The 27,360-nt window shown below is 38.8% G+C and overlaps 2 protein-coding genes across 2 annotated transcripts in view; both read left to right on the top strand.

The window, feature by feature from the left end:
- Nucleotides 1-3,813: 3,813 nt before the first annotated feature.
- Nucleotides 3,814-21,721, top strand: LOC139716236 (uncharacterized). Its single transcript, XM_071627800.1, has 8 exons — nucleotides 3,814-3,937; nucleotides 14,564-15,910; nucleotides 17,418-17,585; nucleotides 18,314-18,447; nucleotides 19,342-19,443; nucleotides 20,102-20,213; nucleotides 20,819-20,928; nucleotides 21,611-21,721. Exons 1-8 carry the CDS (start codon nucleotides 3,814-3,816, stop codon nucleotides 21,719-21,721), a joined length of 2,208 nt encoding a protein of 735 aa, XP_071483901.1.
- The window catches only part of LOC139716195 (TPR repeat-containing protein DDB_G0287407-like), a 21,107-nt gene continuing 15,433 nt past the window's right edge, over nucleotides 21,687-27,360 (top strand). The window contains exons 1-4 of the mRNA XM_071627760.1: nucleotides 21,687-21,700; nucleotides 22,548-22,617; nucleotides 23,154-23,236; nucleotides 26,796-26,994. Coding sequence (XP_071483861.1) covers nucleotides 23,213-23,236; nucleotides 26,796-26,994 — 223 coding nt within the window. The 5' untranslated portion in view covers nucleotides 21,687-21,700; nucleotides 22,548-22,617; nucleotides 23,154-23,212. The remainder of the gene's footprint in view (nucleotides 21,701-22,547; nucleotides 22,618-23,153; nucleotides 23,237-26,795; nucleotides 26,995-27,360) is intronic.

Raw genomic sequence — 27,360 nt, 5'->3', positions numbered from 1 at the left:
CGAAATGTATGACATTTTGAGACTGTCTAAAACTGAAATAGTGAACATTTCAAATGCCTCTCCTCTAACCTGTTCGTTATAGTTAAATTCGACACAAAAAAATATTGGATTTACCATTTCTTCAATGGTAGTTAACACTTTGCTTAGTATATTTTGCATTACCATAAAGTTCTGAGGAGTGACACAATTTTATTATTGAAATACCATGTTTCTTTTTGTTTTGCTTTTTTTAAGAGTGTGCCGAACGGGTTTACGTTTGTTAGATCTGTGGATTCATATCTCTGATATCGCGATGTTTTCATATCTCACCGAGCCAAACTAAGTCATGCATGTAATAAACAATGTAACAGTTGTTAGTAGGTATGTATGGTGTCCCCTCGGGAGCTGCTCATTGTGTCAATCGAACCCAGCTTATTTTTGTTTTGTTTGTTTTCTCGTTTTTTGTAGGTGTATATGTGTTGTATGTGTGAGTCTGTGCGTGTGTGTGTGTGTGTGTGTGTGTTTGTGTTATGTAATAATAAAAGAAGTACTCTAAAGGGTGTAACCTCCAATTCAAAGTTTGACTTCTTACTCATTTATTGGATGAATAACAAAAAAATACAATAAAGCATGAGATGTGACCCTGTCTTTAGATTATTAAAGGATTTGCGGGAATGATTGAGGTCTTCAGATTGCAGACTATCTCGAGAAGGCCAATCACGCAGTTAATATAAATACAGCAATTGGTCTGCTTCTTTGTTTTTATGCCTCCGCCACGAAGTGGTGCCGGACGCATTATGTTTTCGGGTTGTCCCTCCGTCCGTCCTTCCGTCCGTCCGTAATGAATTTTGTGGACAGCGTAACTAAAAAAAAAAAAAAAAAAAAAACCTTTTGAGGTATCCCAATGAAACTTGGCATGTATGTGTATTAGGGGATGAAGTTATGCCTGTTAACTTTGCCCATGCTCACGGTCAAAGGTCAAAAGGTCAAGGTCAAATGCGTAAAATTTCGCTATTTCCTCCATATCTATGCATTGCCTGAAGATATTTTCTTGAAACTTCGTGTATACATGTGTTACCCAATTAAGATTCTCTGGTGAAAGTTTGGGGTAATGAGGTCAAAGGTCAAAGGTCAAAAGGTCAAGTAAAGATATCAAAATTTCACTTTTTTCTCTGTACCTTGGAAATTGTTCAAGGTATCTTCATGGAACATACGTACTGACTGGCAGTGATTATCGAGAGAATTTAGGGTTCATGGGGTCATAGGTCGGGTCAAAGGTCAAGGGCAACACTTCAAAATTTTACTATTTCCCTCATATTTATGCAATGCCAGCAGAATTTTTTTTTTTAACACTTGGTGTATGCATGTATAACCTAATAGAGATTCTCTGGGCAGTTTCTTTGTTCTTTTTTTTTTGCCTCAAAGGTCAAAAGGTCAAAGATCAAGTGAAAGTGCTGAACTAACTTTTTCCTCTATATCTAGGAAATGGCTCAAGTTATCTTGAAACTTACTACATATTCATGCATGTTCTGCCTGACAGTGATTATCTTAATATGAATTTCAGGGTCAAAGGCCAGATGAAAATGGCAACAATTTACTATTCAATACAGAAATTGCACTTTTCTCCATACCTTCAAAATTACTTAATGCATAAACTTATGAATGGGTAAGTCCTTAAATCTCGAAGTGCATGCTCTCCTATTCATCCAATTAAACCTAGGTCAAGAAAGGTGAACATTCAACACATTTGTGACAAACTTGTCATTTTAATATTATGCCAATTTTGTGAAAATGTAATCACACATTGTCCACATGTACTATAGACCTATTAGGAAAACCATGCATTATGGCGGAGGCACACCAGTCGCCATAGCGACATTTCTAGTTTTGTTTTTTTTTCCACTGCCGTGGATGCTCCCTCCATACCTGCCTGAGCACTTATAGGCCGTACGTTAATACCATGATTATATCTATATATTATTTATCAATGTATGTTAATATATTAATTCAGGGATGGTAGTCTTTGAGTTTCAGTAGCTGTCAATAAAATTGAGAGTGATAATGGGAAACGTACCGCACTGCGGACCATAATAGTCATCGGTGCACGTACACTCATAGCCCGTCTCAGTCTCTTCACATGATCCGCCGTTATGACATGGAGTCGATAGACAGGCTGCGTTGACCGACAAAAAACACAGTGCCAAGGATGCAAGACACCAATGAAACGATATGAAATAGCCAACAGTTATAACTTTTCATCATAAGGACAGCAACATAAAAATAATTATTTAAAACTTACACCTCTTTTGTCATAGATTTAAAGAATATTGCTGATATTGTTAAGATGTTGATTTGAAAAATAAAGATTCGTTTAAATTTATCCTTTCTTTTACTAATTCACTATTTCATTTGATATATCAAAATACATATTTCATGCTTTAGAATGGTTCCTACTTATGAAACGTATAACCATTTCGCGTGCAAGTGACTGTGCAAAAATGCAATCTATAAGATAAAACTAATGACTTTGGAAAAAGCAAATACATATGACGGGCGGACATAATTTTGCGTGAAAAAACAACAAAAACAAATAAGGAACATGCAGAAAAAAAAGTGAATGCTCTATCTTGCACAATTAATTTTTATCGTTACTATAGGGCATTATGTTTACCCGGTTTGGGATCAAAATGGGATAGTGGCATTGTTGTTTCCAGCTGAATTATGAGGGGGAAAAAACCAACCAAACAAACAAAAATCATCGTTAATCCCATATAATAAACATAGGTGATGATCGCAAAAATATATTATCACAAAAATGGCAACACATCGAAGAAGAAAAACTTTCCCTTTTAAATTGGCAATATTTTTGCGTTTCCAATTCCGATTAAAGTAAAGAGTAATGGGATGTAGTCAGCTCGGTCTTGAGTGGAGGATATAAAACTTAGTGGCAAATTTCGTGTTTAGAAGATGATTATTCTTGAAGAAATATATAATGTCACATGTTTCATAGCATAATAGCTTCGAAACAATAGACCAGTTAATACCAAAGTGTTAAATCAATATGGATCTTTCTCCTGTGCACGCCGAACATGCATGCAGCAATGCTCCGAGATTATGCATTATTTCATTTAGTTATATTTGACGTATTTCTTCATTGAGAAATATGAAAGTAAACTTAAATTGAAATTGAAAGTATTGAAATTACCTTTGTCTTCTTCTGGAAATGGTTGCCAAACTGGGAATCCAGTGTGCACCGTTATTTATTGATTTGTCAGGTGAAAACTCTATGAGAAACATTTAGCAAGCCTTCTGTCAAAGCAGCCCATATCTTGATGTGTATAGAAAACCTGATTATTTCAAAATAACTCTGTTTTGTTCTTAGATTTAATTCAATCCTTATTTCCGTTTCAATATAGATATAAAATACATGCGAATATGAGCAAATTGTACAAAAGTGTAGATATAAAACAATAAAAACTCTGACAAAACAAGGCAAGATCATGAAAAAAAAAGAAACGACATGGGGATAACAGAAAGCATAGGAACATAAAGAATGCAAGCTCGTCATAATTGTGTGTGTAGTTGATCAGTAAATGGTATGTGCGTAGAAAGCCAGAATAGGCTTGTGATGTTGCACATAACCCACGATATCTAATCATTATTAAAAATAATACAAAATCACATGTACCAAATTTATCATAGCAAAAATATATTTGAAACAACATCATACATATTATAAAAAGAGAGAGAGAACGAGGAGCGCCGTATTTACCTGGAACGACACAGAATCGGATGTAACGTTCTTTCCCTTTTAACAGTGACTGATTCACCGCCATGGATATCTGTTCATCCCGCATCAGTTTGGAAACCATGGCAACCGTCTCCCCGCTGGGCAGCGTGAGTGTTCCACAACTGGATTTGGCAACTGGGCAAGTTTCCCCACAGGCCAAGGAGACTTGTAAAAAAAAAAAAAAAAAAAGTATTCCTCTTTATGGAAACCTTCAATTTTGCCCTCCTGGTTTGCACCAGGAATACGCAAAGAATGCCAAATAGCTGCAATACTCCCAAATGGTTGCTCAGTTCAATTCATTTCAAGTTACATTTCATTTTCAACAAAAACATGCATGCACATCCATCACACGTTCTTTAGGAATAGAGAATAAGGTTTCATAGGCAACATAGCAACAGGGGCGGATCCAGGAATTCTGTAAAGGGGGGGGGGGGGGGCGTGTTTAATTATTTCTGGTGCCACTACCGGGTTTCATTTCATTTTTTATTTGTATTTATTTTGTTTTTAACGAAAAATAGGGGGGGGGGGGCGTGCGCCGGTTGCGCCCCCCTCTGGATCCGCCACTGTTAATCAAAGAGTATACAATAATCGCGGAATAAATTGCACGCCGAGAAAACTAAACTGATGAAATAGAAATAAGCAATATGCATAGTGCGAAAAATGGAGGGACATATCACTACAAAGACAAAGATTGTAGAATGTGGGCCCCTCTGGTAAAGAACATCACTAGAAAAATTAGCTGAAGCTCAATGAGATAAAAGAAAAAAAAGGTCTCGAAGCTCACTGAAAAGATAGACAAACAGGCAGACACACATACGTGCACAATATCCTGATTATTGGATATGATTTATATGTAATTGTTTTTTTCTAAAAAAAAGTTTCAATCATGGTCAATTTCAGCTATTCATAAAGCATTTTCATGAATAGCTTATTTCTCGTAATTATTTGCATTATGATTTATATTCCATTATTGTTTTTTGATATTCAGACTTCTCATCAAAGTAAATCAAAACATTTGCCTGGAATAGCACATACACTTGTACTAAAGGAAAGACTGAGACAAGACAAAATTATCGTTTCGTTACGAAATTTTTATTTAGTTACAAAATGTTTTCATTTCGTTACAAAATAATCATTTCATGGACGAAATGATTGATTTCGTAACGAAATATTCCATGGGACACTTGACGCTCCATGGTTATTGGCAATGGTTTAAATCATGGTTTCATTTGTACCACCTTCGTGAATTCGGGCCAATGAGGCATGAATAACATTACAGTATTAAAAGGAAACACAACAGACAAAAACTCACAACACAGACACCGATCCTTGACATACGCATGTCAAAGAAAGGATGTGACGCGTGAAAAGAACAAGGAAATATAGAAAAATCGTTGAAGACATGAGATAAGGCAAATCAATATTCAAGCCCATGCATTAGGGGCGAAAATGATGTAGCTAAGGAAAATTCTTCGACAGGGTAATCGTGGTAATAGGAAAAAAAAACTCATTTTCTCATTTGTGTCAAAAGGGATATTTTCGATTAGGGGGTATGTCTTCTCTATCTACCAAATGAAAAGGGTTGAAAATCAGGATCTCTGGATTTCATTGGACAAATTGGCAACCATGTTTGTCTCCTGGCCAACAGAATTGGTATTGAAATGTACGCTGGTAATTTCACTGAACTCGGGCTTTGGAAGGTTAACACTCTTTCACTTATATTATTAGGAATACTAGGACACAGAAACAACATGGACGCATAGTATAATTGTTACCTATTAGTTTGATGTTATTTTTCTAACCAGGGGTAAGTAGAAGTGCATTTTCTTTAACTCTTTTATACTCCCATGAATCATAATGCTCAAAATTCGTTGTTGTCTTTTTTTTTAATCTTGACATTACAGTTGACAGACACATACTTTATAGAATACAAGACATCAATGTCGACGATTAATGAGACAACTTACCGAAACCGATGGCAACGAGTGTAGGCAGAGAGATAGCTGGTATTCGGGTTTTCTCCATTTTGAAGATCGAGAAAAGGCAACACTAATCTTTGAAAAAAATAAATTCCATAAAGAAAAATACTAAACACGTATGGTTAGCTTATAGGAATCAAAGCAAATATGGGCAAGTGTATGAAAACAGACCGGAATTCTTCTAATTCTGGTCTTTGTCTTTCAAGAACAACCGTCGAGGCTCTCCGTCAAACATCCGATCTCGAATCAGTATGCTCGTGGAGTGGTGAGATGGCAATTAAGAGTTACCACGAGAGCATTGAAGAACTGTACATACCAAAACGGACAGGAACCGCGATGGTCGGCTTGCCACTGCGCTGATAGAGATTTGTTTCTTTCATGAGCGGATTTTTTTTTTCAGTACCTCCGCCAGGGGAAGTTATGATTTGCCAGCGTTTGTTTGTTGTTGGTTCGTTTGCCAAATGATTCAAAAAAATGTACAAAGGATTTCAAAGATTCTTTTTTTTTGTTGTTGAGAAAAGTGATAAAGATACAGGACAAAAATTATCAAATTTTGCCAGTGATCCTGATCATCAATTTGATGAAGGGATATTTTGAATGATTCTTTTTATTCTTTCAGAAATAATGCCATTTTTTACCAAAAGAAGTGAAAACGGGCCGCTTGACCGAGATCTGCCCTCTCCGCCATTGCTTTTCTGCTTAGCAAATGAAACGAGTTTATCAATTATTTATTCATTTACCTTGTATTTACCAAGGATGTTTTTAGCAGGAGTCTTTTTTTTTTAAAGTAATGATGAACAGATTGAATGAAATCTTCTTGATAAGTCATTGTGTTCAAGTTCAAGTTCAAGTTCATATTTATTCGTTTTTTCCACAATACATAACACAAACATAAATCTCACTTTCTTAAGTGACAAAATCAATGCATACAATTGTACAGAGAAAACAACAATAATAGCACAAAAAAAAAACTAACAGTATCGATACATTGCAATAGTTGCTAAGACAACGAAAGTGAAATAGTTTTCAATATAATTATGCGCTGTGTGAAAAAAACGGAGGGACCCACTAAAAAGACAGAGCTTGTAGAGTGTCGGCCCCTCGTTATTAGAAGTCCGATGTAAAAATTGAATTGAAAACAGCAAAAAATCCGCACAAAAAGTTCGTCACAAAAAAAGTTTGGCAGCCCACTAAGAGACAGACGAACAAACAGTTATACATAGAACAACTACAAACAGAGTAATGAACATGCAACAGGACTGGGACAGCAATAAGACTACTTGTAGGAGGAAAAACAAGAAAAAAGTCATTGTGTTGTGATTATTCACCTCATGTCAGAGCCGAGGTTTTTGTTTTGCTTTTCAATCATTTTTATTAATTGATGTATTTTCTTTATTACCTTTTATTCTATATATGCATTGATTCACTTCATTTTATTCTATTCATTAAAATTTGCAGAGAGCATGGATGAATACCATAGCGTATTATCAGCCCATGGGTGATGGCCTCGGCGAAGAACAACCAAACAGACAGACAGACAGACAGACAGATAGACAGACAGACAGACAAGCCTGTATACTCATTGATATAGGGTTACTAGTATATATAAGCATCATTATTGTTCCATTACGTTTCGCATCTCTCACGATTTGTTCTCTTCGCAAGAAGGCACACGTGATCTAAAGGTCAGTAGTTTACGAACGTGGAATGAGAAAACTCTACCAAGCTTGAAAATAGGGGTATTATCGTCAAAAAAACCCGAATATAAAAGAAGAAGAAGAAGAAGAACTAGCAGAATAAGAGGAGGAGGAGGAGGAGAAGAAGAAGAAGAAGAAGAAGAAGAAGAAGAAATGATTATACATAGTTTATACCAAGAAATCGATGCCGTATCATGAAATCACATACTTTTCTAATGGGTTTCTGAAGAATATTCCTAAAAACATTACGGTATATCATGTCGTTTTGCAGCTGACTATTGCTAATATAACTTAACATAGAACCTAATCAAAGGAGTCATTCAAAGGGATGATAATAGTATTGGTTACTGAAAAAAACACTTTATGATATTTAATGTTAAAGAGCACAGGGGCCTACAATAGTTCTAAGTGGAATTCAAAGTTTGATAGGCGAAAATTGATTGTAAAATGGCCGAGGTATCCAAAAACAAGGCGGATCCTATAGTGAAAGGTAGGTCCCATCTTTTATTTGTTTTAGATGTACCATACCCATTTCAGAACCATGTAATTTTCATCCAATTTACTTTGAATATGTCTTAGATATTCTTTCATATTTCTTAACAAGTTTTATTTCATCTAAAAAATATTCATCCAAAAACTTTTCGAAATCTGAAGCTCCATCTCAACCGATATTATACCATCCCTTTTTCTTCGATTTATTTTATCATTCAGTCTGCCACACACTGTGAAATTCATAGAATAATGTGAACAATATATGATTCCAAGAACCGTTGTTATAGGGTTATTATTTTTGATCAAGTTGGGCGTGATCTGTTCTAAATGAATGCAAAAACCGAACATGTGATCTCCTGTGGTATAGTGTTATTAATGATGCGTTGAAGCGAATATGATCCGGCATGATGATCTAATTTCTTTTGAAATGAAAAAGAAAAAAAGGATACAATTTTTCATAACGTCCTTGAGAGAGAGAGAGAGAGAGAGAGAGAGAGTGTGTGTGTGTGTGTATATATGAAGAGTTTGTTTGCAAAAACCGCGGTAAGTCCATATTTTCCAAATGGAGATATTTGCGATTAAAGGTCAAGAAAAATAAAGAGAATAATAAGAAAATGTTTGCTTCTTTTGACCACAATTCAAAAATATACCTATATATGTAATGACCAATATATCATTTAAAAGGTATTATTTTTTTTACTTTAAGACAGAGATCGTACTTCAAAATCTTCAAAAATGGACTTATCGGTTTTTGCAAACAAACCCTTCATATATATATATAAAATAAATATATATATATATATTTATGTGTGTGTTTGTTAGAGAGGGCGGGAGAGAGAGAGAGAGAGAGAGAGAGGGAGGCAGAGACTGGATTTATGGAAGGAGGGTCGTAGAATGACGTCACAATTGAAGGGCCTTTGTGATGCGTCATCCTCGTTCACGTCCACCATAATAACCTGTGTAAGTGGCGTTTGCTCCCCCTTTTGCACACATTGCAAGTATATAGGGCCTATACAGAATACCGACGGTGTACGTTGCACTCCGGTTTGTGTGTGTCCTACAAAGGCATTGCACACTAGGCATGCGGAAGACCGCCCACGTGTATGAATCTGTGTACACAAGGGTCAATAACAATAGTGGTGTACTTTAATATGTACAAACATTCCAAACATTGTACCGGCCGACTGTTCCGCGGGAAAGCTTGAAGAAATTGCGCCGGGACAAAACTCTCCCCGCCAGCTCGTCGTACCAGTGCAGCTCAATCATAAAGTATGTATGATCTTTCTTTCTTTATCTCTCTCATTTACACGTATAGCATAACTTTGGTACATATAATTTTGAGTATAAAGAGTGGGCAAGCCCGAGCTTAGAGGGCATACACTGAGGTTATACACACCTCATAGTATATAGCTCATGGGTACAGTGTAGTATACAAATTCCCCGATCGCGTCACAGTTCGTTACTTTCACAAAATACAGCACAAAGTATGCACGATAGACCAATGCAAAAGGTACCTACATAGAGAATGATATACTATTCATCAATTCGAAAGAACGATATTTATCGCGATAGTGTTTTAAACACAGGGCTGCGGCTTTCGTCACATTGAGCATTGAGGATCAAGTGGTAATGGTGTGTAACTGTGAGTGAACATGGTAAAGTGTCATAGGGCATGTTAGCTATCTATACCGATCCCGCAGCGTTTTCAACTTTCGCCAAACTTAATTTTAGCAGAGTGATCAACGGCACCTGCCATTGACAGGGTATAAATCCTGTGTTGTGATCGCTCAAACTTTGGCAGTTCAGTGCGATATCACACTATCCGAGTTGGATCCCTGCGCCAGCTGCGCCGGTGACTTCCGGGTAAAAACACACGTGATAAACCTATAGGGACCTACGGCTACGCACTGTATGTGCACACACGCATACGAACGGTATGGGGTTTGCTACCCACAAATTCACCCCTGTGCGAGTACATGTGCAAGTAATGATCATACGACATGACGGGATATACGGAGTAGTTCTCTCAATTAGTTTGAAATATGCCCGGTCAACCGTATAGCGCAAATCAACGTTTAGGAAGAAATGCAATTCCCATATGCTATAACAATAGTAATTAGCGTGCATGAAACAAATGCGGGTCATTATCGTTTACAGTTATCATGTATAAACTGAAATAGGCTATTTTCAGCCAGGAAGGTTTCATCTCACCTTCCTGGTTTGAGCGTCCATCTTTTCCGTTTGACATAATTTTGTGGCCAGCGTTGACTTGCATTTTAATTACATATTTCCGCAATCTGTTAGTCTCTCACCACTTCACGTTAATTGATTGATTTATTGATTGATTTATTGATTTGATTTGATTTGACTTATTGTCCAATAAGGAAATTCAGTTTTCACATGGTTTGACAATGCAGATACATCACCATACACATTTTCATAATTTATGAACAGAAAAGTAACATATTACGTAATATTGAATAAAAGGATAATAATTATAAAACACATGGAAGGATGTATACATCTCCATTGTTTGAACTGACTTATCGGGGGAATTAACATTTCAACGTCAGCTGTGTGTGTGTGTGTGTGTGTGTGTGTGTATGTGTGTGTGTGAAGTGTGTTGTTATTTATTTATTTATTTTCATTTTTTATTTTTTTTATTTTTTTATTTTTTATTATTATCTCTTTTTTTTACTTTAGACCTTCGTATCGTCTCTATAGCGCAGACTAAATTGTGCTGACGGAAGTTTGGGAGTGTCCTGTACAATCACATACACAGGACAGCTAGATGGCAACTTCAACAGGTGAGTATAGGAGTAGGCCTACTGCTTTCATGGTTTTTACTTCACCACTGCGTAAAACTGCATAGCAGACAAAATAGCCTACCATGTAACGGTAAATCTCGCGGGATGGTTATTAATTTCATATTTTACGTATACCTCTCTGTATCCATACAGTCTCCGTCATAATAACGGCTCTTTGAAAGGTTTGTCCACGTCCCCTCTTGAAGCTATCACAACGCACAGCCTTTTAAGGCCTCGACATATAAAGGTTTGAAATGTTTTGAAATCACAAACGCGCTGGCACTTTTAGGGGCGGATCCAGGAATTCCGTAAAGAGGAGGGGGGGGGGGGGTGAGGCGCCTTTACAAAATGTGCTAGTAATGTGTATATTATTGAATAATGTTTAATGGCAGTGTTTTAACCTCTTTTAAGCTTCTCCGTTGTATAATCGGATGAAATCAATGTTCATTTGCCATGTCTACTGAAAATATGTGAAAAGTAGACCTAATTATATAGCCTATTATAGAGTAAAGAATTAAATAATTTGGTAGGCATTTTTTATGCAAGTTATTTGGTATTGCATTAAGAAGTTCACTTAGAAACAGCGGGCTCATTAGATAAAATTATGCCAAACAGTCCAGTGCCCAACTTTAAAAGAATCGCATAATTTTGGTTGAGACGTAACTTTTCTTTTCTAACATTTTTTGGTGAGAAAATGAAAACGTTCTTATGAAATATGAAAGAGCATGTAATTCCAAGACGAATTCAACTTTTATTTGATGAAAATTGGTTTTGAAATCGCCGAGGTATCCAAAGCAGAGCGATAGTGATAAAAGGTGTGGGACCCACCTTTTGTTATCATCGTTTGGATTTTGTTTATTTTGTTTTTTGATGTCTCAGCCGTTCCAAAACCAATTTTCATCGAATAAACTTGGAATTACTCTAGAATGCTATGCTGTGCAGGGGCGTCACTAGCTTTTTTTTAAGGGGGGTGCGTTTTGATACTAAATGTAACGAGATTTTGTTGACAGACATTTGGAATATAGGAAACTCTCAATCCCTAGACTTTTACGGGTTTTTTTTAGGGAAGCCAAGCGGGGAAAGGGCACCGGCATATCTAGGATTGGGAGTGGGGGGGGGGGGGGGGGGTGTTAGTATGCGAGGGAGCGAGCAAGGGGGGAGGGGGGAGGATGTGGAAGTGCCTGTTGTCCCCCCCCCCCCCCCCCTCCTCCCACGGTGAGAACTTTTTGCATTTTGATGTTGTAAATGGTGCAATTTGATGCAGGCTTTTTGCGTGTTTTCATCGACTTGAAACAGTCCCACTTGTTTGAAGTGGCAGTACATTTTGATGGAAATTGTCGTTGAACAATGTGCCTATAAACTCTATCATTTCAATAAACTTCTTGCATTGATTCTTACACTGATGTCATGAACGCGACCGAGCCCGAGCAAGCGAGGGGGGAGGGTGTGGTAAAATAATATCATCCAAATAAACTTCCTGTTTTAATATTTGCACTGAATATCATGAACGCGGCCAAGCAAGAGCGAGAGGAGTGAGCGAGGGGGAGGATGTGGGAGGGAGTGTCCCCCTCCGTTTACGGTGAGCACTTTTTGCATTTTGATGTTGTAAATAGTGCAATTTGATGCAAGTTTTTTTTTTTTTGCGTGTTTTATCAACTTGAATCAGTCCCACTTGTTTAAGGTATCAGTACATTTTGAAGTAAATTGTTATTGAACAATTTGCCTATAAATGGTATATAATCTAAATAAACTTCTAGTAATAATTCTTACACTGATGTCATGAACGCGACCAAGCCCGGGCAAGCGGAACGAGCAAGGGGGGAGGTTGTGGGAGGGAGTTGTCCCCCTATAAATGGATTATGGAATGACGGTGTGAAACGACAAATTACTGGCCTCAATATCAGGAGAATGGCATAACGACTATATGCGAGCGAGAGGAGCGAGCGAGCTTGAAAATTTTGACATTTTACAGTAAAAAAACTGCCGTTTGTAGCCATATTTTTTTGATTTGGAAATTGGGGGGGGGGGGGGGGGGCGCACCGGGCGCAACTGCTGGCAATTACAGACAGCAACATCAGGTGAATGGCATAACAATTATATGCGAGCGAGCGAAGAGAGCAAGCTTGAAAATTTTGACATTTTACTGTCCCAAAACTGCCATTTTGAGCCATATTTTGCGCAACTCCCGGCAATTACTCCGGGCAGCAACATCAGGAGAATTGCATAACAATTAAATGCGAGCGAGCGGAGCGAGCGAGCTTGAAAATTTTAACATTTTAAAGTAAAAAAACCTGCCGTTTGTAGCTATATTTTTTCGCTTTGGAATTTAAGGGGGGCACATTGGGCGCAACTGCTGGCAATTACTGGCAGCAATTATTATCAGGAGAGCATAACGATTACATGCGAGCGAGCGGAACGAGCGGGCTTGAAAATTTTACATTTTACAGTCCAAAAACTGCCGTTCTTAGCCATATTTTTTCGCTTTGGAAATTAAGGGGGGGGGCACCTGGCGGAACTGCTGGCAATTACTGGCAGCAACATCAGGTGAATTGCATAACGATTAAATGCGAGCGAGCGAAGAGAGCGAGCTTGAAAATTTTACATTTTACAGTCCAAAAACTGCCGTTCTTAGCCATAGTTTTTCGCATGGAAATCAAGGGGGGCGCACCGGGCGCAACTGCTGGCAATTACTGGCAGCAACATCAGGTGAACTGCATAACGATTCAATGCGAGCGAGCGAAGAGAGCGAGCTTGAAAATTTTGACATTTTACAGTAAAAAACTGCAGTTTGTAGCTATATTTTTTCGCTTTGGAAATTAAGGGGGGGGGGGGCATCGGGCTCAACTGCTGACAGTTACTGGCAGTAACATCAGAAGAATTGCATAAAGATTAAATGCGAGCGAGCGGAGCGAGCAGCTTGAAAATTGTGACATTTCACAGTCCCCACACTGCCGTTTGTATGTATAGTTTTCGCTTTGGAAATTAAGGGAGGCGCACCGGGCGCAACTGCCGGTAATTACTGGCAGCAACTTCAGGAGAATGGCATCACGACTAAATGCGAGCGAGCGGAGCGAGCGAGCTTGAAAGTTTTGACATTTTACAGTCCAAAAACTGCCGTTTGAAGCTATATTTTTTTCGCTGTGGAAATTAAGAAGGGGGGGGGGGGGACGCCTGGTGCGCCCCTCCCCCTGGATCCGCCACTGGTAGTCAAGGGTGTCGGTTTATGTCCATGACTGGGGGAGGTATGACCAGCGAGGTGGCGTCGAAGTGACCAAGCGGGGGAAGGATGTCCAAAATCTGCACTTTAGAGCATCCCCTGCTCCGTATCGTACGGATGTACAGTACGGTCGATAAATAGTAAACACTGTATAGAATACTAGTAGATATGTATAAAATCATTGCTGCCAGAACCAGGGGTGCGAATTGTTTTTGCCCGCGTTTTTTTTTTGTTTTTTAATTCATTCATTTTTTTGGTCCCTGGTGCAAAATAGGAAAAAAAATAGAAAAGAATAATTATTTAGCGTCCGGCGTTGAGGTCGCTCGCAGACTGATTTATTTATTTTTTTTTTTTTTTTAAGGATCTGAGGGGGGGGGGGGGGGTGCGTTCGCACCCAACGCACCCCCCCCCCCCCCCCCCTGGTGACGCCCATGCTGTGTACTATTTTATAAGTGGTGTCTTGGTATCTCGCAAAAATCTAAAAGCCCAATTCTCGCCTCCACCAATCCTGTACCATCCCTTTAACACTAAAATGCCGCTAGTATTCACATTTTTCGAAAATCCCTTTAGACTAATATGGGTAACGTTGGTTTACCATACAGCAGGAAGTCCGCCCGCTGTCTTCGTGTCGCAGACAAACGATGACGTAAACCCGACGGAAGTGACGTTGGCTTACAACGTCAACGCATGCCACGGTGGCGGCACAGCTCTTGGTATCTGCACAACTCAAGAGGGATCGGACTCCAACACCATTCTCTCTCTCATTCGCTCTGGTTACTATGGTAATCATTTCGAAAGCAAGTTGGTTGCGTCTTCGAATGCGAAGGACACCAACGGATCTGCAGGATCAGAATTTTCGCAAACCGACAGAGATGGGAACCTCATCCTCAAGGCGTACGGGGGTCCTGTAGCTGCGACCTTGTTCTCAAATCAGTCGCGATATACTTCCGGGGGTCATTGTCTTCGGCGCGATTCAGCAGCAGATGGCTCGCTGAACGTGACGCTTCGTGAGATCGGCTTTGTAAACGAGGCAACGGACGAGGGCGCTGTCTCCTTTCTTGCTGTCTGCAGTTCCTCCAAGACCGATGAGTCGACTCCCATAGCCTGCTGCTACCTAGTAGAAGTTCGTCCCGGGAAGGAGAAGAATGACGTCACTTCTATTCCCGTTGGGAACTGCGGCCCAAATCGCCTGAAGGATAAGTGGGTGTTTTCTAGCGATGGAAAAGACTCTCTGCAGATAACCGGTCCACCCGGCGGTCATTTTGCCTTTGTCTGCAATGCCAAGCCGTCTGATAATCAAGGTTCGGATGGGAACGTGCAAACTGGAAAGACACATTTCTCCGAAGCGTACAACGGCGAACACGACACGATACTCCTTCCAAAGATCAGAACACACTACGGCAGAGCCCTGCTCTTGCTCTGCTCAAGAAGCTGTCCTGTCACCCATCTCACCACCTCCGCACTCTACCTCGTGGCTCCGCTGGCTCTGAAAACCGGAGTGTTCTGCCTTGCATGGTTGACCGAAGATCCTGATGTTACCTCCCGCCAGGGCGTATCGGATATCTGGAGGATATCGAAGAAAATCGGCAAGTTGACGGCCAGGTTGCAGAAAGATGTGACGGGGCCATGTCGCTATGCCTTCATCTCCAATGCTCCGGAAGATATTTCCGATGTCGGGATGAGGTCAACGCAGGGAAGCTGCTTAGCAACGGGTAGTGTGAAACCTGTCGATGGCGAGCTCTCAGTCAGGGATGGTGTGATCAGCATTAGTACAGAGTCGCGACAAGAAGTCTTCATTGAAGTGAATGGTGTGGCGCTGGAATCGGTGAAAGAGTCTCAGTTCAAAGAAAATTCAGGAAAATTCGTCTGTCAGATCAGTCATCCACAGGACAGTTGCGCTTCTGGTGGATTGAAACTCTACAGGCCATATGTCTGCTTGAAGAACAAAGGTGAGCTTGTTGTCATTAGCTTTTCGAATAATGTTCGTTATTCCGAAGGTTCATTAATCCGAAAATGAAGTAATTGTCGTAATTCCGAAGGTTCGTCACTATTAAACACGCAAATTCCGTATATCGCAAATAGATGCTCTAACACGTCTAATCCGCAAATGAATAAAAAAAAGAAAGATAAAACTAACGCACCTTCGGAATTACGAACCCTATTTCTTTTCCGGATTAACGAACTGTCATTTATTTTCTGGTCTTACGAACCTCATTTCATTATAAACTTTCTGACCAAACAAACCTTCGGAAACATGACCCGCAACTAACATTTAAACCCTATATGAATGTTATCAAAATATATTGTACTTTGGAAATAGCTTCAGAATGTTATAGTTTTCCATCGTGCCATAAAAGTAGGTTTATGCGAACAAATGATATTGAACATGAACGTTAGCGGCTTTGACTTGTGGAATGAGTGTTACAAGTTTTATAATAATTTCTGACTGTCTAAACTTTGCTTACTAACAGTGAGGAAAAACAAACAAACAAACAAACAAACAAATAAAAACAAAACACACAAACCAAAAACAATATTTCCAATAGTTCCTCATAGAAATGTGATTTGTATGATTATCCGGAAAAATCTGGAAAATCTTGGAACTTTCCAGGACCTATACGCCTTGGGACCTGATGAAGGGTTGTTTCTTTGAGTGTATAAACTGTGTATGAGACGTCCATTATAAGCTTCCTCGTGGAGACGCTATATATGAGCTCCCTTGTGGATACATCATGGTATATTTAATATTTTTGTTTAATATCTCTTAGATGTATTATGTTTGTTTTATGTTAGTATTGTCTGGGGCAAATTATACAGTATGTTGTATAGGGCCCCGTTTTTTTTCTCTCGAAACTGTTGTGATGCTTAAGTACTAAATTGGCATGACAGGATGTCTGGAATATGTAGAAAATTCCGCTAAATTCCGTTGAAAATTGACACTCCCTTGACTTGTTACTGCCATTTTTGCAATGCTATATCATCTGCCTTCTGAAGGCGGTATATCAAGTCAAGTGTTCTGTCTATATACTACAGAAATCAAAGTACCGGTACATGGGATTCTCTGTGTGTTTTCTGTATATATTGCTCGTCTCCTGTGACACTGCGAACTGTCGCATCTTTTTTTATCCAACAGAAAATAATAACTTTTGAAAGGAAAGTCCGGTTTTCTTTAGAATTCACTGTTGTGTTCTACTGGTATCTCCGCAGTCACTAAATTCAAGTGTTTGGGTTGATTCCTTTTTAAAAGCCGGAATCCTCATGGACATTAATTGTCAAAGCTATATCATGTTAGAAATGTTACACACCGACTAACCCCGAATCATGCCGAAGTTTTCCGACTCGTTTCCGATGGTTTGTATCGAGCTATCTCGAACCTACCTCGGCAGCCGCTCGGATCGTCTCTTGTGTTATATAGTGTATGCTCATACCCACTATGCTTCACAATTCGTCTATCAGAAAACAGAACCGTGGAAGTCGAGTTGGTTGGGTCACCTGTGCAAGTCGTGTGCCAGAAGATTGGAGTTCACCTCGCCGTCAACTTCGGCGGCCCTGCCTACGAAAGCGTGAATGGAGTCGTGTTCGACGACGGCAGGATACTCTTGCCGTCTATCTGTCCATCCATCGGTGAGCCTCCGTTCACAAACGAATTTGAGGAAACATAAGAGTTTCTTGAACTCTGGATTCTTTTGAAATATGTTCGTTTGTTAGTAATAATTGAACATTCTTGATGGACTTGAATTTGTTCCTCTTTGATTCCTTCTTCTATGTGATTTGAATTTTCCTAATATTGACGAAAATGTCTTGATTGTAACGTGCAGATATTGGCACAAAGAGACGTAGTAACATATTTTCTTGGGTGGTAGAAGGCTTAATGAGAACATGCTTGCCGAAACGTCGGGATTGGGTAGGCACTTTTCAAGGCCACTCACATACTCAAGAAAGAATACGTGGTGCACCGTGAAGCCTTCTACCACCCAACGTTCTACCACCACGGAAGCCTTCAGAGATTTCAACATATTTTCTTCTTTTTGTGTTTGTAAGTTTTAAAGTTTTCGAGTGGTTGTGTTGTCAGTTTGATTCTACTTTTGTAGGCCTTTACCATGTTTACATTTAATGCTGGTCGACGAAAATGTTTGAAAAATATCATTCTTCTTTCCCTCATTATTGCATATCAAAGACAAAGCAATCAAATCAATAATTGATAGATCTTTCATCCTCGCTGCTTTGTCATGTGCCATGAATGTGTCCTTGTCATTTCAGAACAGAAAACACTCCAAGTGAACCGCAAAATGCTTTCTTTGTTACCGTGATATTATGAAAATAAGTTGAATTACACCACATTTACGTTTCAGAGAGTATCTACACGGGATGCTACATCGATCCATCAACTAACTGCCATGGCGTTGTGTCTAGCACGGAGGATGGGGCGTTATACACGACATACATCGGAAACAGACTCACTAGCCCAGAAGGCATACACCTCAAGGTACAAATGACCGCAGTGAATGTAAAAGAGGCTAAAAGTGTTATGTTAATGAGCGACAATGTGGCTATGTTGGTGGTCTGTTGGTATCTGCAGTTGACAAATTTATGCCTCTGGACGAGTAGATGGATGCCTGTTTGTTTGTTTGTTTGTTTGTTTGTTTGTTTGTTTCATTTTTTTTTCATTTTTCCATCTGAGAAGACCCCTGCATCTGCGGCACTAGCTGGTCTTCCATGGGGTACAACTGGATATGAGACAAAACCCCTTCACCAGGTTACCTGCTCTTTGCAATGAATGAATGAAGAGCGATCTTGTGACTGTCGCACACCCGGGACCTCCATTTAATGTCCTATCCAAGGGACACAGTGTTTTGCCTCTTACTAGAAGGGACGGTGCGATTACCTACAACATTGCTCACTCCAGACTCGGAAGTCGAACCCGGGTTCCTTGGATCTGGAGGCAGACGCGCTACTGATTTAGCCAAATCACCGACTTCATATATTTGATAAGATAGAAAGATAGGTCATAGGCTGATAGAAAGTTGGAGCAGCAGAGGGACGCAGTACAGTGATTTTACGTTCGACTGAACAGCATGAATGTTCTATGTTTTTTTTTCACATAAAGCTGTGCAGATTGCTCAGTGCTCAGTTAAGGTTTACTACATGTTGAAAACTACAATAATTGGAACTTTTTTATCAAGAGCTTAACTTTTAATGATTTTATGATTACGTGTTTTATTGTTACCCTTTATCGGATGTCACATGTTATGCCAGAAATTGCTTGTTTCGATATGGCTTTGTGTCCTATTTATGCTTATTCCATTTCCCTGCTTATCTCTTCGACATGGTATACCCTAACTCTCTTGACACTCTCCTCGCTTCCTCAATTGCTTCATAGATCGCGATTCCATCTGGTCAATATACCCTAACTCTATTCACACTCTCCTCTGGTCTGGCCTCAGCTGTGATTTCCGTAAATGGGAAGGACGTATCTGGTCACGTGAGTAAGCCCTGTCTTTTTCATAATTCTTCGTCACTTCCGAGACGATTGATGCAGGCAGATAATTATACAATCATGCGTGAATAGCGTAATACAATATGCATAAACGACTCGGTAACAAGGGTTGCGGTAGACGCTAGCCAGTCGCAATTAGAGTGAGGTTACAAGTGGGCCTATCAATTGGTGATTCAACAATTAATAATTTACAAATGGCTTGTGTTACATCACTTGTATCTATATAAAGAAAAAAAGTTATATTTTGGGCGTAATGTAGACTTTAAGCTATGTTTTCTATCCAAACGTGTTTTAGATAACAGTTACTGTTTGGAACTTGAATGAAAAATCGAAATCAAAGAATCAAGACATTTGTTCTTACGATGTTATGTTGGTTACAGATCTAAAAGCCATTACTAAGTTGTTTTACCGTCTGTTGTATTTGGTTCAAAGAAATGCATAATGTTCATAACAATCACAGGCCTTACACATATACCTGTCCATTTGTAAATATATGGCTGTTGAATGGTTTATTTCATAGGCTGTTTACTCTAAAAATACGTCCCATTGTTTTTCAACAATATTGATCAAAATATACAAACATGATGATTTAGTGACTACCTGCATAACTGGGAGTTTTAGATTTCCCCTGGTTTACTTCCAGGTTCAAAGTCAACTGGAATGCATTGCTGACGTCAGCCCAGCATGTACTGCGAAGAATGCCTCCATTCCCATTGTGACGTCAGATGAATTTGTGGAGATAACATTCAAGAGTGGTGAGTGCTAGTGCTAATCACTTTGGTCGAAATTCACCAAAGTACTCTATCCCAGTCCACCATGTATTATTCCAATTGTGATTGCTTAAATTCTCTTGTCACACTGTGCAAGCCAATTAACGGGCATTCAGGAAAGAATGTTTACAAACATGCCTTTTTGGAGCACGCTTGTGAGTAGGTCCTACGGTCTTTGGCTTTGCTACTAAGTACATGTAGTAGTTTAATAATAACCACGAATCAAATTTAGCGTTGCTGACACTTCATCTTTTGGCGCGTTGTTTGTACAACGCGACTTATCGAGAACGCCTCTCGTCAACACCGTCTTTATCTTAATTTGACTTTTGTCATCTTATTTTGACTTTTGTCATTGCACATCACAAAAAAAAGTTACCCCTGGCTGTGAAAATTTTGGATATAGACCTATCTTTAAGGAAATGAAATTACAGTTTGAAGAAGCGTTTCAGATTTATTGATAAATTAAAGTCTTGATGCGTTTTGAAAATGTTGTACATCACTTTTTCCTCCAAAACTCCACCCTCCAATCCTACATTTCTCTTTCCGTACCCTTTGACCTTTCTGTACATTACCCTCGTCACAAACTGCAGGCGATCCAGATGAGTCCGTGAAGCTGTCGGCAATTCTCATACACGACGAGCGGTTCCCTGGTGTGAGTAACCCTTGCGACACGGAAGCATCCCCAGGCCTGAGCCAAGAGGTAGGTGCATGGCCCTAAATGAAGGCCCACCCGGATACAGCGGACCTGATTTCAGTGTCTGCTCGAGCTCCTCTTTGCATGCGATCGTCTCTAGAACTTATACAACATAAAATTCGTTAGTGACTCTTGATAAAGTGTTGATATGAACTCAATGTTCTTCAGTTTTTCTTGTCACTGGGAAATTAAATCCAAAATATGTCAACTCAGTACCCATTTTTATACTCTCATGATTTGCAAGGTTTGAACATAATAGACAAAATTTTGTTTCTATTTCCTTGTACTTGCCTGTGGGCAGGTAGTATCCTAGGATTATTTATCACATGCTTTAATTTGCAAAGGAAATAAAGTATGTTATATACACACGTTATGTAGTGTTTTTTAATAGTAATGACCGAATAACAAAATTGACTATTTATAAATTATTTTCAACAACCCCAAAATTGAGATGTAAAGCTAAAAAACTACAATGATCATCTAAATGAGATAGGAGCTTATACGTTTCGGGCATATAAGATAACTCATAAATATTAATCCCGTGATAAATCACGTCATCTAAAGTAGGCCTATGAAGAACAATATTTTCAACCATGCTTAGTGTAATAGTGTTGTTACTATCAAAAGTTATCACCGTCATTGTCGTTGTAGTAATTTACTAGTATGCTTTAAATCTCCACCTGTATAGCTCGCCGAAGAGGTCGCTCCACTGGACCGTCAGATTATGGGCGGTGACGTCAAGTACCTTGGATGGTCAGCCAATCTCCTGACTTTGCTGGTCAGTGGTCGCTTTGAATGACATGTTTCTATCAAAAGTGGTGAACATTGGCAGGGTCTCGGTATCGACTACGAAAAACTATGTCATCTATTCTAGAAATGAATTCTTGATACTAATATCTCAACGGTGTACTCATCATACATTCATGCATAATAGATCAACAGTCTATACCCTGGCTGTTGATCAAGTAACTTTAAAAGATTGCATTGCGATCTCAACTACCCGACTTCTACTTATAGGCCTACGTCCATTGATTTTCGAATTCGGAGTGGTAGGGAATCACTTTCAAGCAACGGTTGTAAAGTACTAGTTTAGTTACCACAGACTTAATAATAATATTATAATGACAAATTGCACCAACACGTAATGAAATTATAACATAAGTGATGCTCTTCTTTTCATCTCTGAAAGATATATTGGACTGTTTCTCCTTGACTTCATGGGATCCTTTATTTTCAGGTCATTTGCCTGTTTCTCGTTGCATAGAGATGTACCATAAGAGATGATTATTCGTCGCCTTTGTCAACGCTACAACCCATACAAAACACGCCATCTTTCTTTACTCTTTCTTCAAAGAAAGCTTATCATAGAAACATTAGCGAGCTTTAGATCCGCGACGCGAACGCTAGAGACGACGCTATATCGGCTAAAGATGGTTTTCTGCACGTGCGCGATGCAGCTGTTTCCGTCGTTCAACCCGGGAGGCTGCTCCGTCTTCGTTTTCGCGTCGTAGGTCTAAAGCTCGCTAGTAAAAACTGATGGGCAATCGAAACAGAAAAGGGAGCATTACCACTCACCATGGGATTCCTTTGAGTCTTACAACAGCCAAATCTTCCCTTGTTTACAGGACAATGGAAGTACTGCACCTGCGCGGGAGGCATCCGAGACTAAACCAAAAGAAGAGGATGGAAGTTCGCGTAAGTGTGATGTTGCCATCCTGTTTTATGTTTGAATAATATTCCACGTCACTGCTAGGGAAGCTTCCGAGTAAGCTACCAAGTGACCAATGGGTTTTCGTCCCAAATCCCCCTTTCTGTGCCAAAGAGTCAAATGTGAGCAGATTTCACAAACAAACCTATGGATGAGAAATTGATGTGACACGCAAAGGGGTTGATCATGAAGTGTCATGCCAAAATTAATTTTCACTCCTGCCGATGGATTCGAACCACTGACCTTATGATTTAGACACCATGATACCTTAGCTTTACTAAGCCCCAACAGCTCATTCATTGCATGATGATGCTGATCTGATGGTGGACTTGCTTATGCATAATGCGAACACTTAATCTGTTATGCGATTAAACTCTTCAATTATAGATTTCAAAAAGATAATTTCTGCTAATGCACGCATCGTCGAAAGACCTTTCATTCTCTTTCAATCTTCTCCTCTCTCTCTCTCTCTCTCTCTCTGAATTTCACTAAGCTATTTTTCTTTTATGTTTTTTTTAAGCAGATGACGCTGTGACGACGTCACAAATCCTCAACCTGTCTGATTATTTATCAGCAGAATCGATGGACACTATTCCTACCATTGAAGTAAGTTTACGTATTGATTGTGCTATTATCAGTCATTTCAGTTATCATTTCAGTTAACTTACTTATAGAATCCAGTGGTCAAGTGACTCATAATGAGTAATTCTGCGGTTTTCCTCAAGATTCGGTCCAGATTAAAATGAATCGTATCTATCTTTTTACCTCTTCCCGCTCTAGATGTATTTAGTAATGCAATAACTGTGCATAATTAGTCTGTTATCATTGTTTTCTCAACATGTGTGCTTATTTTCAGTTGGTAAACCTTGTATATAATCGCTTAATGTGAATAGATAACACTGTAATAACGTTGTAATCCATGTATATAATCGTTTAATGTGGATAGATAACATTGTTATAATGTTGTAATCCAATTTTTGAAGAAAAAAATATAAACAAAAACTGAGGCGCTAAATGCTTATTACCTTTCAACTGCTGAATACTAAGTACGTAGTTTGTTCATATTAGTCCATGGGCCAAGACCAGATTTGTACGATATTGGTACCACTTAAAGGGACAAATTCTGCTTATGCATTTTGAAATGGTATGTATCTGTAGATGATATTTTGCTATGATAGCAATTCCAGAGAAGTAGCTTAGTCTCAGTATCAGCCGTTAACCCTCATAACTCCAAATACCTTTTTTTTAAGCTCGGTTAAACCATGGAGGGCACAATCCGCTCCCTCTATCATTTCAATATTTTTCTATCAATTGCTCTGAAATGTGGCACAAATGTAACTCAAGACATACTCTACAAAATGGCACCATCAAAACTTTTCTTGGAGACCATAAAGAGGGAGCAATTTGTCAAAATACAAAGAAAACAAAGAGAATTCCATTAAATAATATTAAATTAACTAATTTTAAGACATATGTCGGGCAGTCAAGGCGAAATTGCAAATAGTTTTTGCTGTTAATTTCTATCTAGACATATAAAGACACATTTGAATTTCATTTTAACCTTTTCGGAGCATTTACAGGTCCAAATCTTAAGAAAATGGTGTTTACCACAGAAAAAACTCAAGACAAAACACAAGAGGGCGCTGTAGTTTTTTTTCAAACATAATTGAATACTTCCTTTAAAAGTATAAAATTTTATTATTTTATGCTGTGAATACATAAGATAATAAGTAACAAGAAGCTAAAAAAGGGTCAAAATTTGAAACGGAACTTGCTTATGTTTATTTGTTGCCATGGTAACCAAAATACGTTAACACTAATTAAACATATCTTATACAACGTATATGCGTAATAAGTTTCGGGAAACGACATCAAATTTGGAGGTGATCAGACAATATATCAAACTTATAGTGAGCAAAATTTAAAATTGTCAGTATCAGCGGAGCACCTCTCTCCAAATTTTTGCTATTTTGGAGATAATAACAATTCATCCACTGTCACATAAACAAATGCGAGGGAATCCCCATTCCACACACGCGAGCTGTTGCATTCTTCGTGTTCTTAGAGTTGTTATTCAACTATGCGATCAGCACTTTGGAGAATATTTAGGGGAAAAGAGTGAAAAAACACGGCATTTCAAAGGACACAATCAATGGCGAAATTGTATCTGTCATCACCTTTTGTCAAAATCATGATTACTATATTCGGAATCAAATAATTCTGTACCACTCCAAATAACCAACATTTCGATATCATTTTGACATAGACACCTCAGCAAACAACTCCTAAGTACCAAAACGTCAATAGCGAGATATCTACATATTCAGCAAAATTACGAGCGCAACGAGAGATAGCAAAACATCCTTCTTAATACTTATAATTCTGCAAAACGGGTGAGTTAATGTTACTAAATATACGAAACACTCTTCAGAGCAAATTTACTTCGACACCTAATGGAAAGGATAAAGTGACAGGAAATAGGATAGATAGTGCCATGATAATCATACCAAAAGATATACGAAAAACGAACATTAATTCCAATTCAAACAAACTAATGAGCAAACACAAAATAGGCACGCAGATGTATATTATGGACGTTAATCGAAAAGACAGATTTTTGGGGCGGCTTTGTTCTACTGTCTTGTTTTTATATACGATTTTCGATATACTGGGGAGTAGCAAATCTCCGCAAATGCAAATAGAGCTATGTCGACGGACCAAGTTAGTGCTTGTTGCAGAGTATTGTCAGAATTTTCAGAGCAGTTGCATTTTGGTAGAGTTTCATAAGTCTGGAACAGGGAAGAATTATTATAACGATCCCCTCTGACACAAGGTATAAAAAAATTCCAAGTAGATACCGAGAAACAAATAGAATTGCTAAATCGAAATTACTTTGCTCCTTGCCATGCGTCATGCTAGAATAACCAAGTTGCGAGAAGCACAATTAACAACCCCTCCCCACCCCCCCCCCAAAGAAAAGGATAATTTCTTCAATTGTTGAATGACTTACTCAATATCTGATAAATCATTTGAAAATGTGATGTACATGTTAAAAAAAAAGTCTGGTTTGGGGGTAAAAGTCTAGGAATGGGAATGGACAAAACCCTCCAATTTCCTTGCTGTATACAACCCATATGGGGTACGACCGCGGTCATTTGCTGGTATCAAGATCTGCAAATACCTTGTTTGAGGCTGTTATTTAACTTTATATATAATGGAATTTACATCAGTACTCCGCTCTTCCGCTCTGCCTAATCTCATCATTTTGAACTGCCATCTTTATTGTGATTACTCCATAATTCCAATTTTCATTGTTCTTCCAAACAGGAAATTTATTATCACTTATCTTATTATAATAATATGTAAGTCTTGATTAATCTATGTCTTAAAATTATTCATTGATTCAATAGTCACTCATCCAGATGTAGCCCTTGAATTGGCTATAAAACTATGAAAACAACCTTAAATATTGTTAGTTCTTGCTCGGCAAAAGATATGAAAATATGCACAGTGGAATGTAGCAATGTATCGTAGAAATAGATTTCCATGGGTATTTTAGCGAGAAAATGAATGATAAGAAAATACCGTTCTGCGGTAACGTCTCCCATTCCATACATTTTTTCCTACATAAAGAGAGGTACCATGTAGAACAGCATTTGGATATGGCCGCGGATGCCTTGAACGTAGACTATCACTCCACAGAGAGATACAAAGCGTTCAAAACAGCGCGCTCCGTAGAGACCGTGCTTTATCGTTCTGTGTATAGTCTCGGTTCAGACGCGCGGGCTGATTATTAAAGCCCAGAATGCATTGATTAAAGACTACATTTTTCATGACTAAGCTACTCATTTGGAATTGCTATCATAGTTTGATGCACTTATATATCCCTTACAAACAAAACGGCACCACAAAGGTTTTGTCCCTTTTGGTGGTACCAATATCTGACCTGGCCCATGGACTATATGGGGCATTTGTGATTTGTTGTCATTTTTTTTTCCATCGTCAGTGGTGACGAGATCACACACAACCCAATTTCAAATTTTCAGTCACAGGCAGACTGGGTTTCTAGAAGGGAAGAGCATACTAAGTTCAAAAGATAGATATTCAGGAAAAAAAAAACGTCATCAGTGTTTATTAGTAATTCTCAAACCCATATTTTTCCCAGTTTTCCGAGTCCTACCGTATGCCACTTGGAAAGCAAGGCTCCTATGACGTCACAGTTCGATTGGAGAAGAGTGATGGGACTCGAGTTGACGAGCGATTGACGAAGGGGACGCTTTCACGCTCCACAAACTGGACCAAAGCTAAGCTAATCGTAGATGGATACGGAAAAGGCGTGAGGAGACTTGTCGTAGAGACACGAGGTAATATCACACAAACTCAATCACACATTTCTAATTTTGTATAACACTCGGACCCATGCACCACGGCGACCCCCTGGAAGGGTGTTCCTGTGCATGATTTTGCTTAGACGGATATCCATCTCTCTCACTCAGGGTTCGAATTTGTTATGATGTACGAAGAATTTGATCGCGAAACTGGATATTGGAGCATTTTGAAATATTTCATAGTACATCCATCATCAGACTAGAGCAAAAGAAAACCTTTCCAACAATATCTCACTTGCGACATAACAAGAAATATGCTTGAAGTTATGATTATGAAAAAATATCCTATATTTTCTCTAGCAGGTTTGATCGCAAAATTCTTAAATTGACAATCAATTTTGC

Source organism: Diadema antillarum, unplaced genomic scaffold (genome assembly GCF_040938485.1).
Source record: "Diadema antillarum isolate AM-2024a unplaced genomic scaffold, OU_Dant_1.0 scf00000063, whole genome shotgun sequence".
NCBI lineage: Eukaryota > Metazoa > Echinodermata > Echinoidea > Diadematoida > Diadematidae > Diadema > Diadema antillarum.
The sequence above is the reverse complement of the archived record's forward strand: the minus strand, read 5'-3'. Positions and strand labels throughout refer to the sequence as shown.

Excerpts from the sequence above, each read along its gene's own strand:
- LOC139716236 (XM_071627800.1), top strand. The coding sequence starts at position 3,814 with ATGGATATCTGTTCATCCCGCATCAGTTTGGAAACCATGGCAACCGTC. Across the intron at positions 15,911-17,417 it reads TGTCTGCTTGAAGAACAAAG|AAAACAGAACCGTGGAAGTC; the intron begins GTGAGCTTGTTG and ends TTCGTCTATCAG. Across the intron at positions 20,214-20,818 it reads GGAGATAACATTCAAGAGTG|GCGATCCAGATGAGTCCGTG; the intron begins GTGAGTGCTAGT and ends CACAAACTGCAG.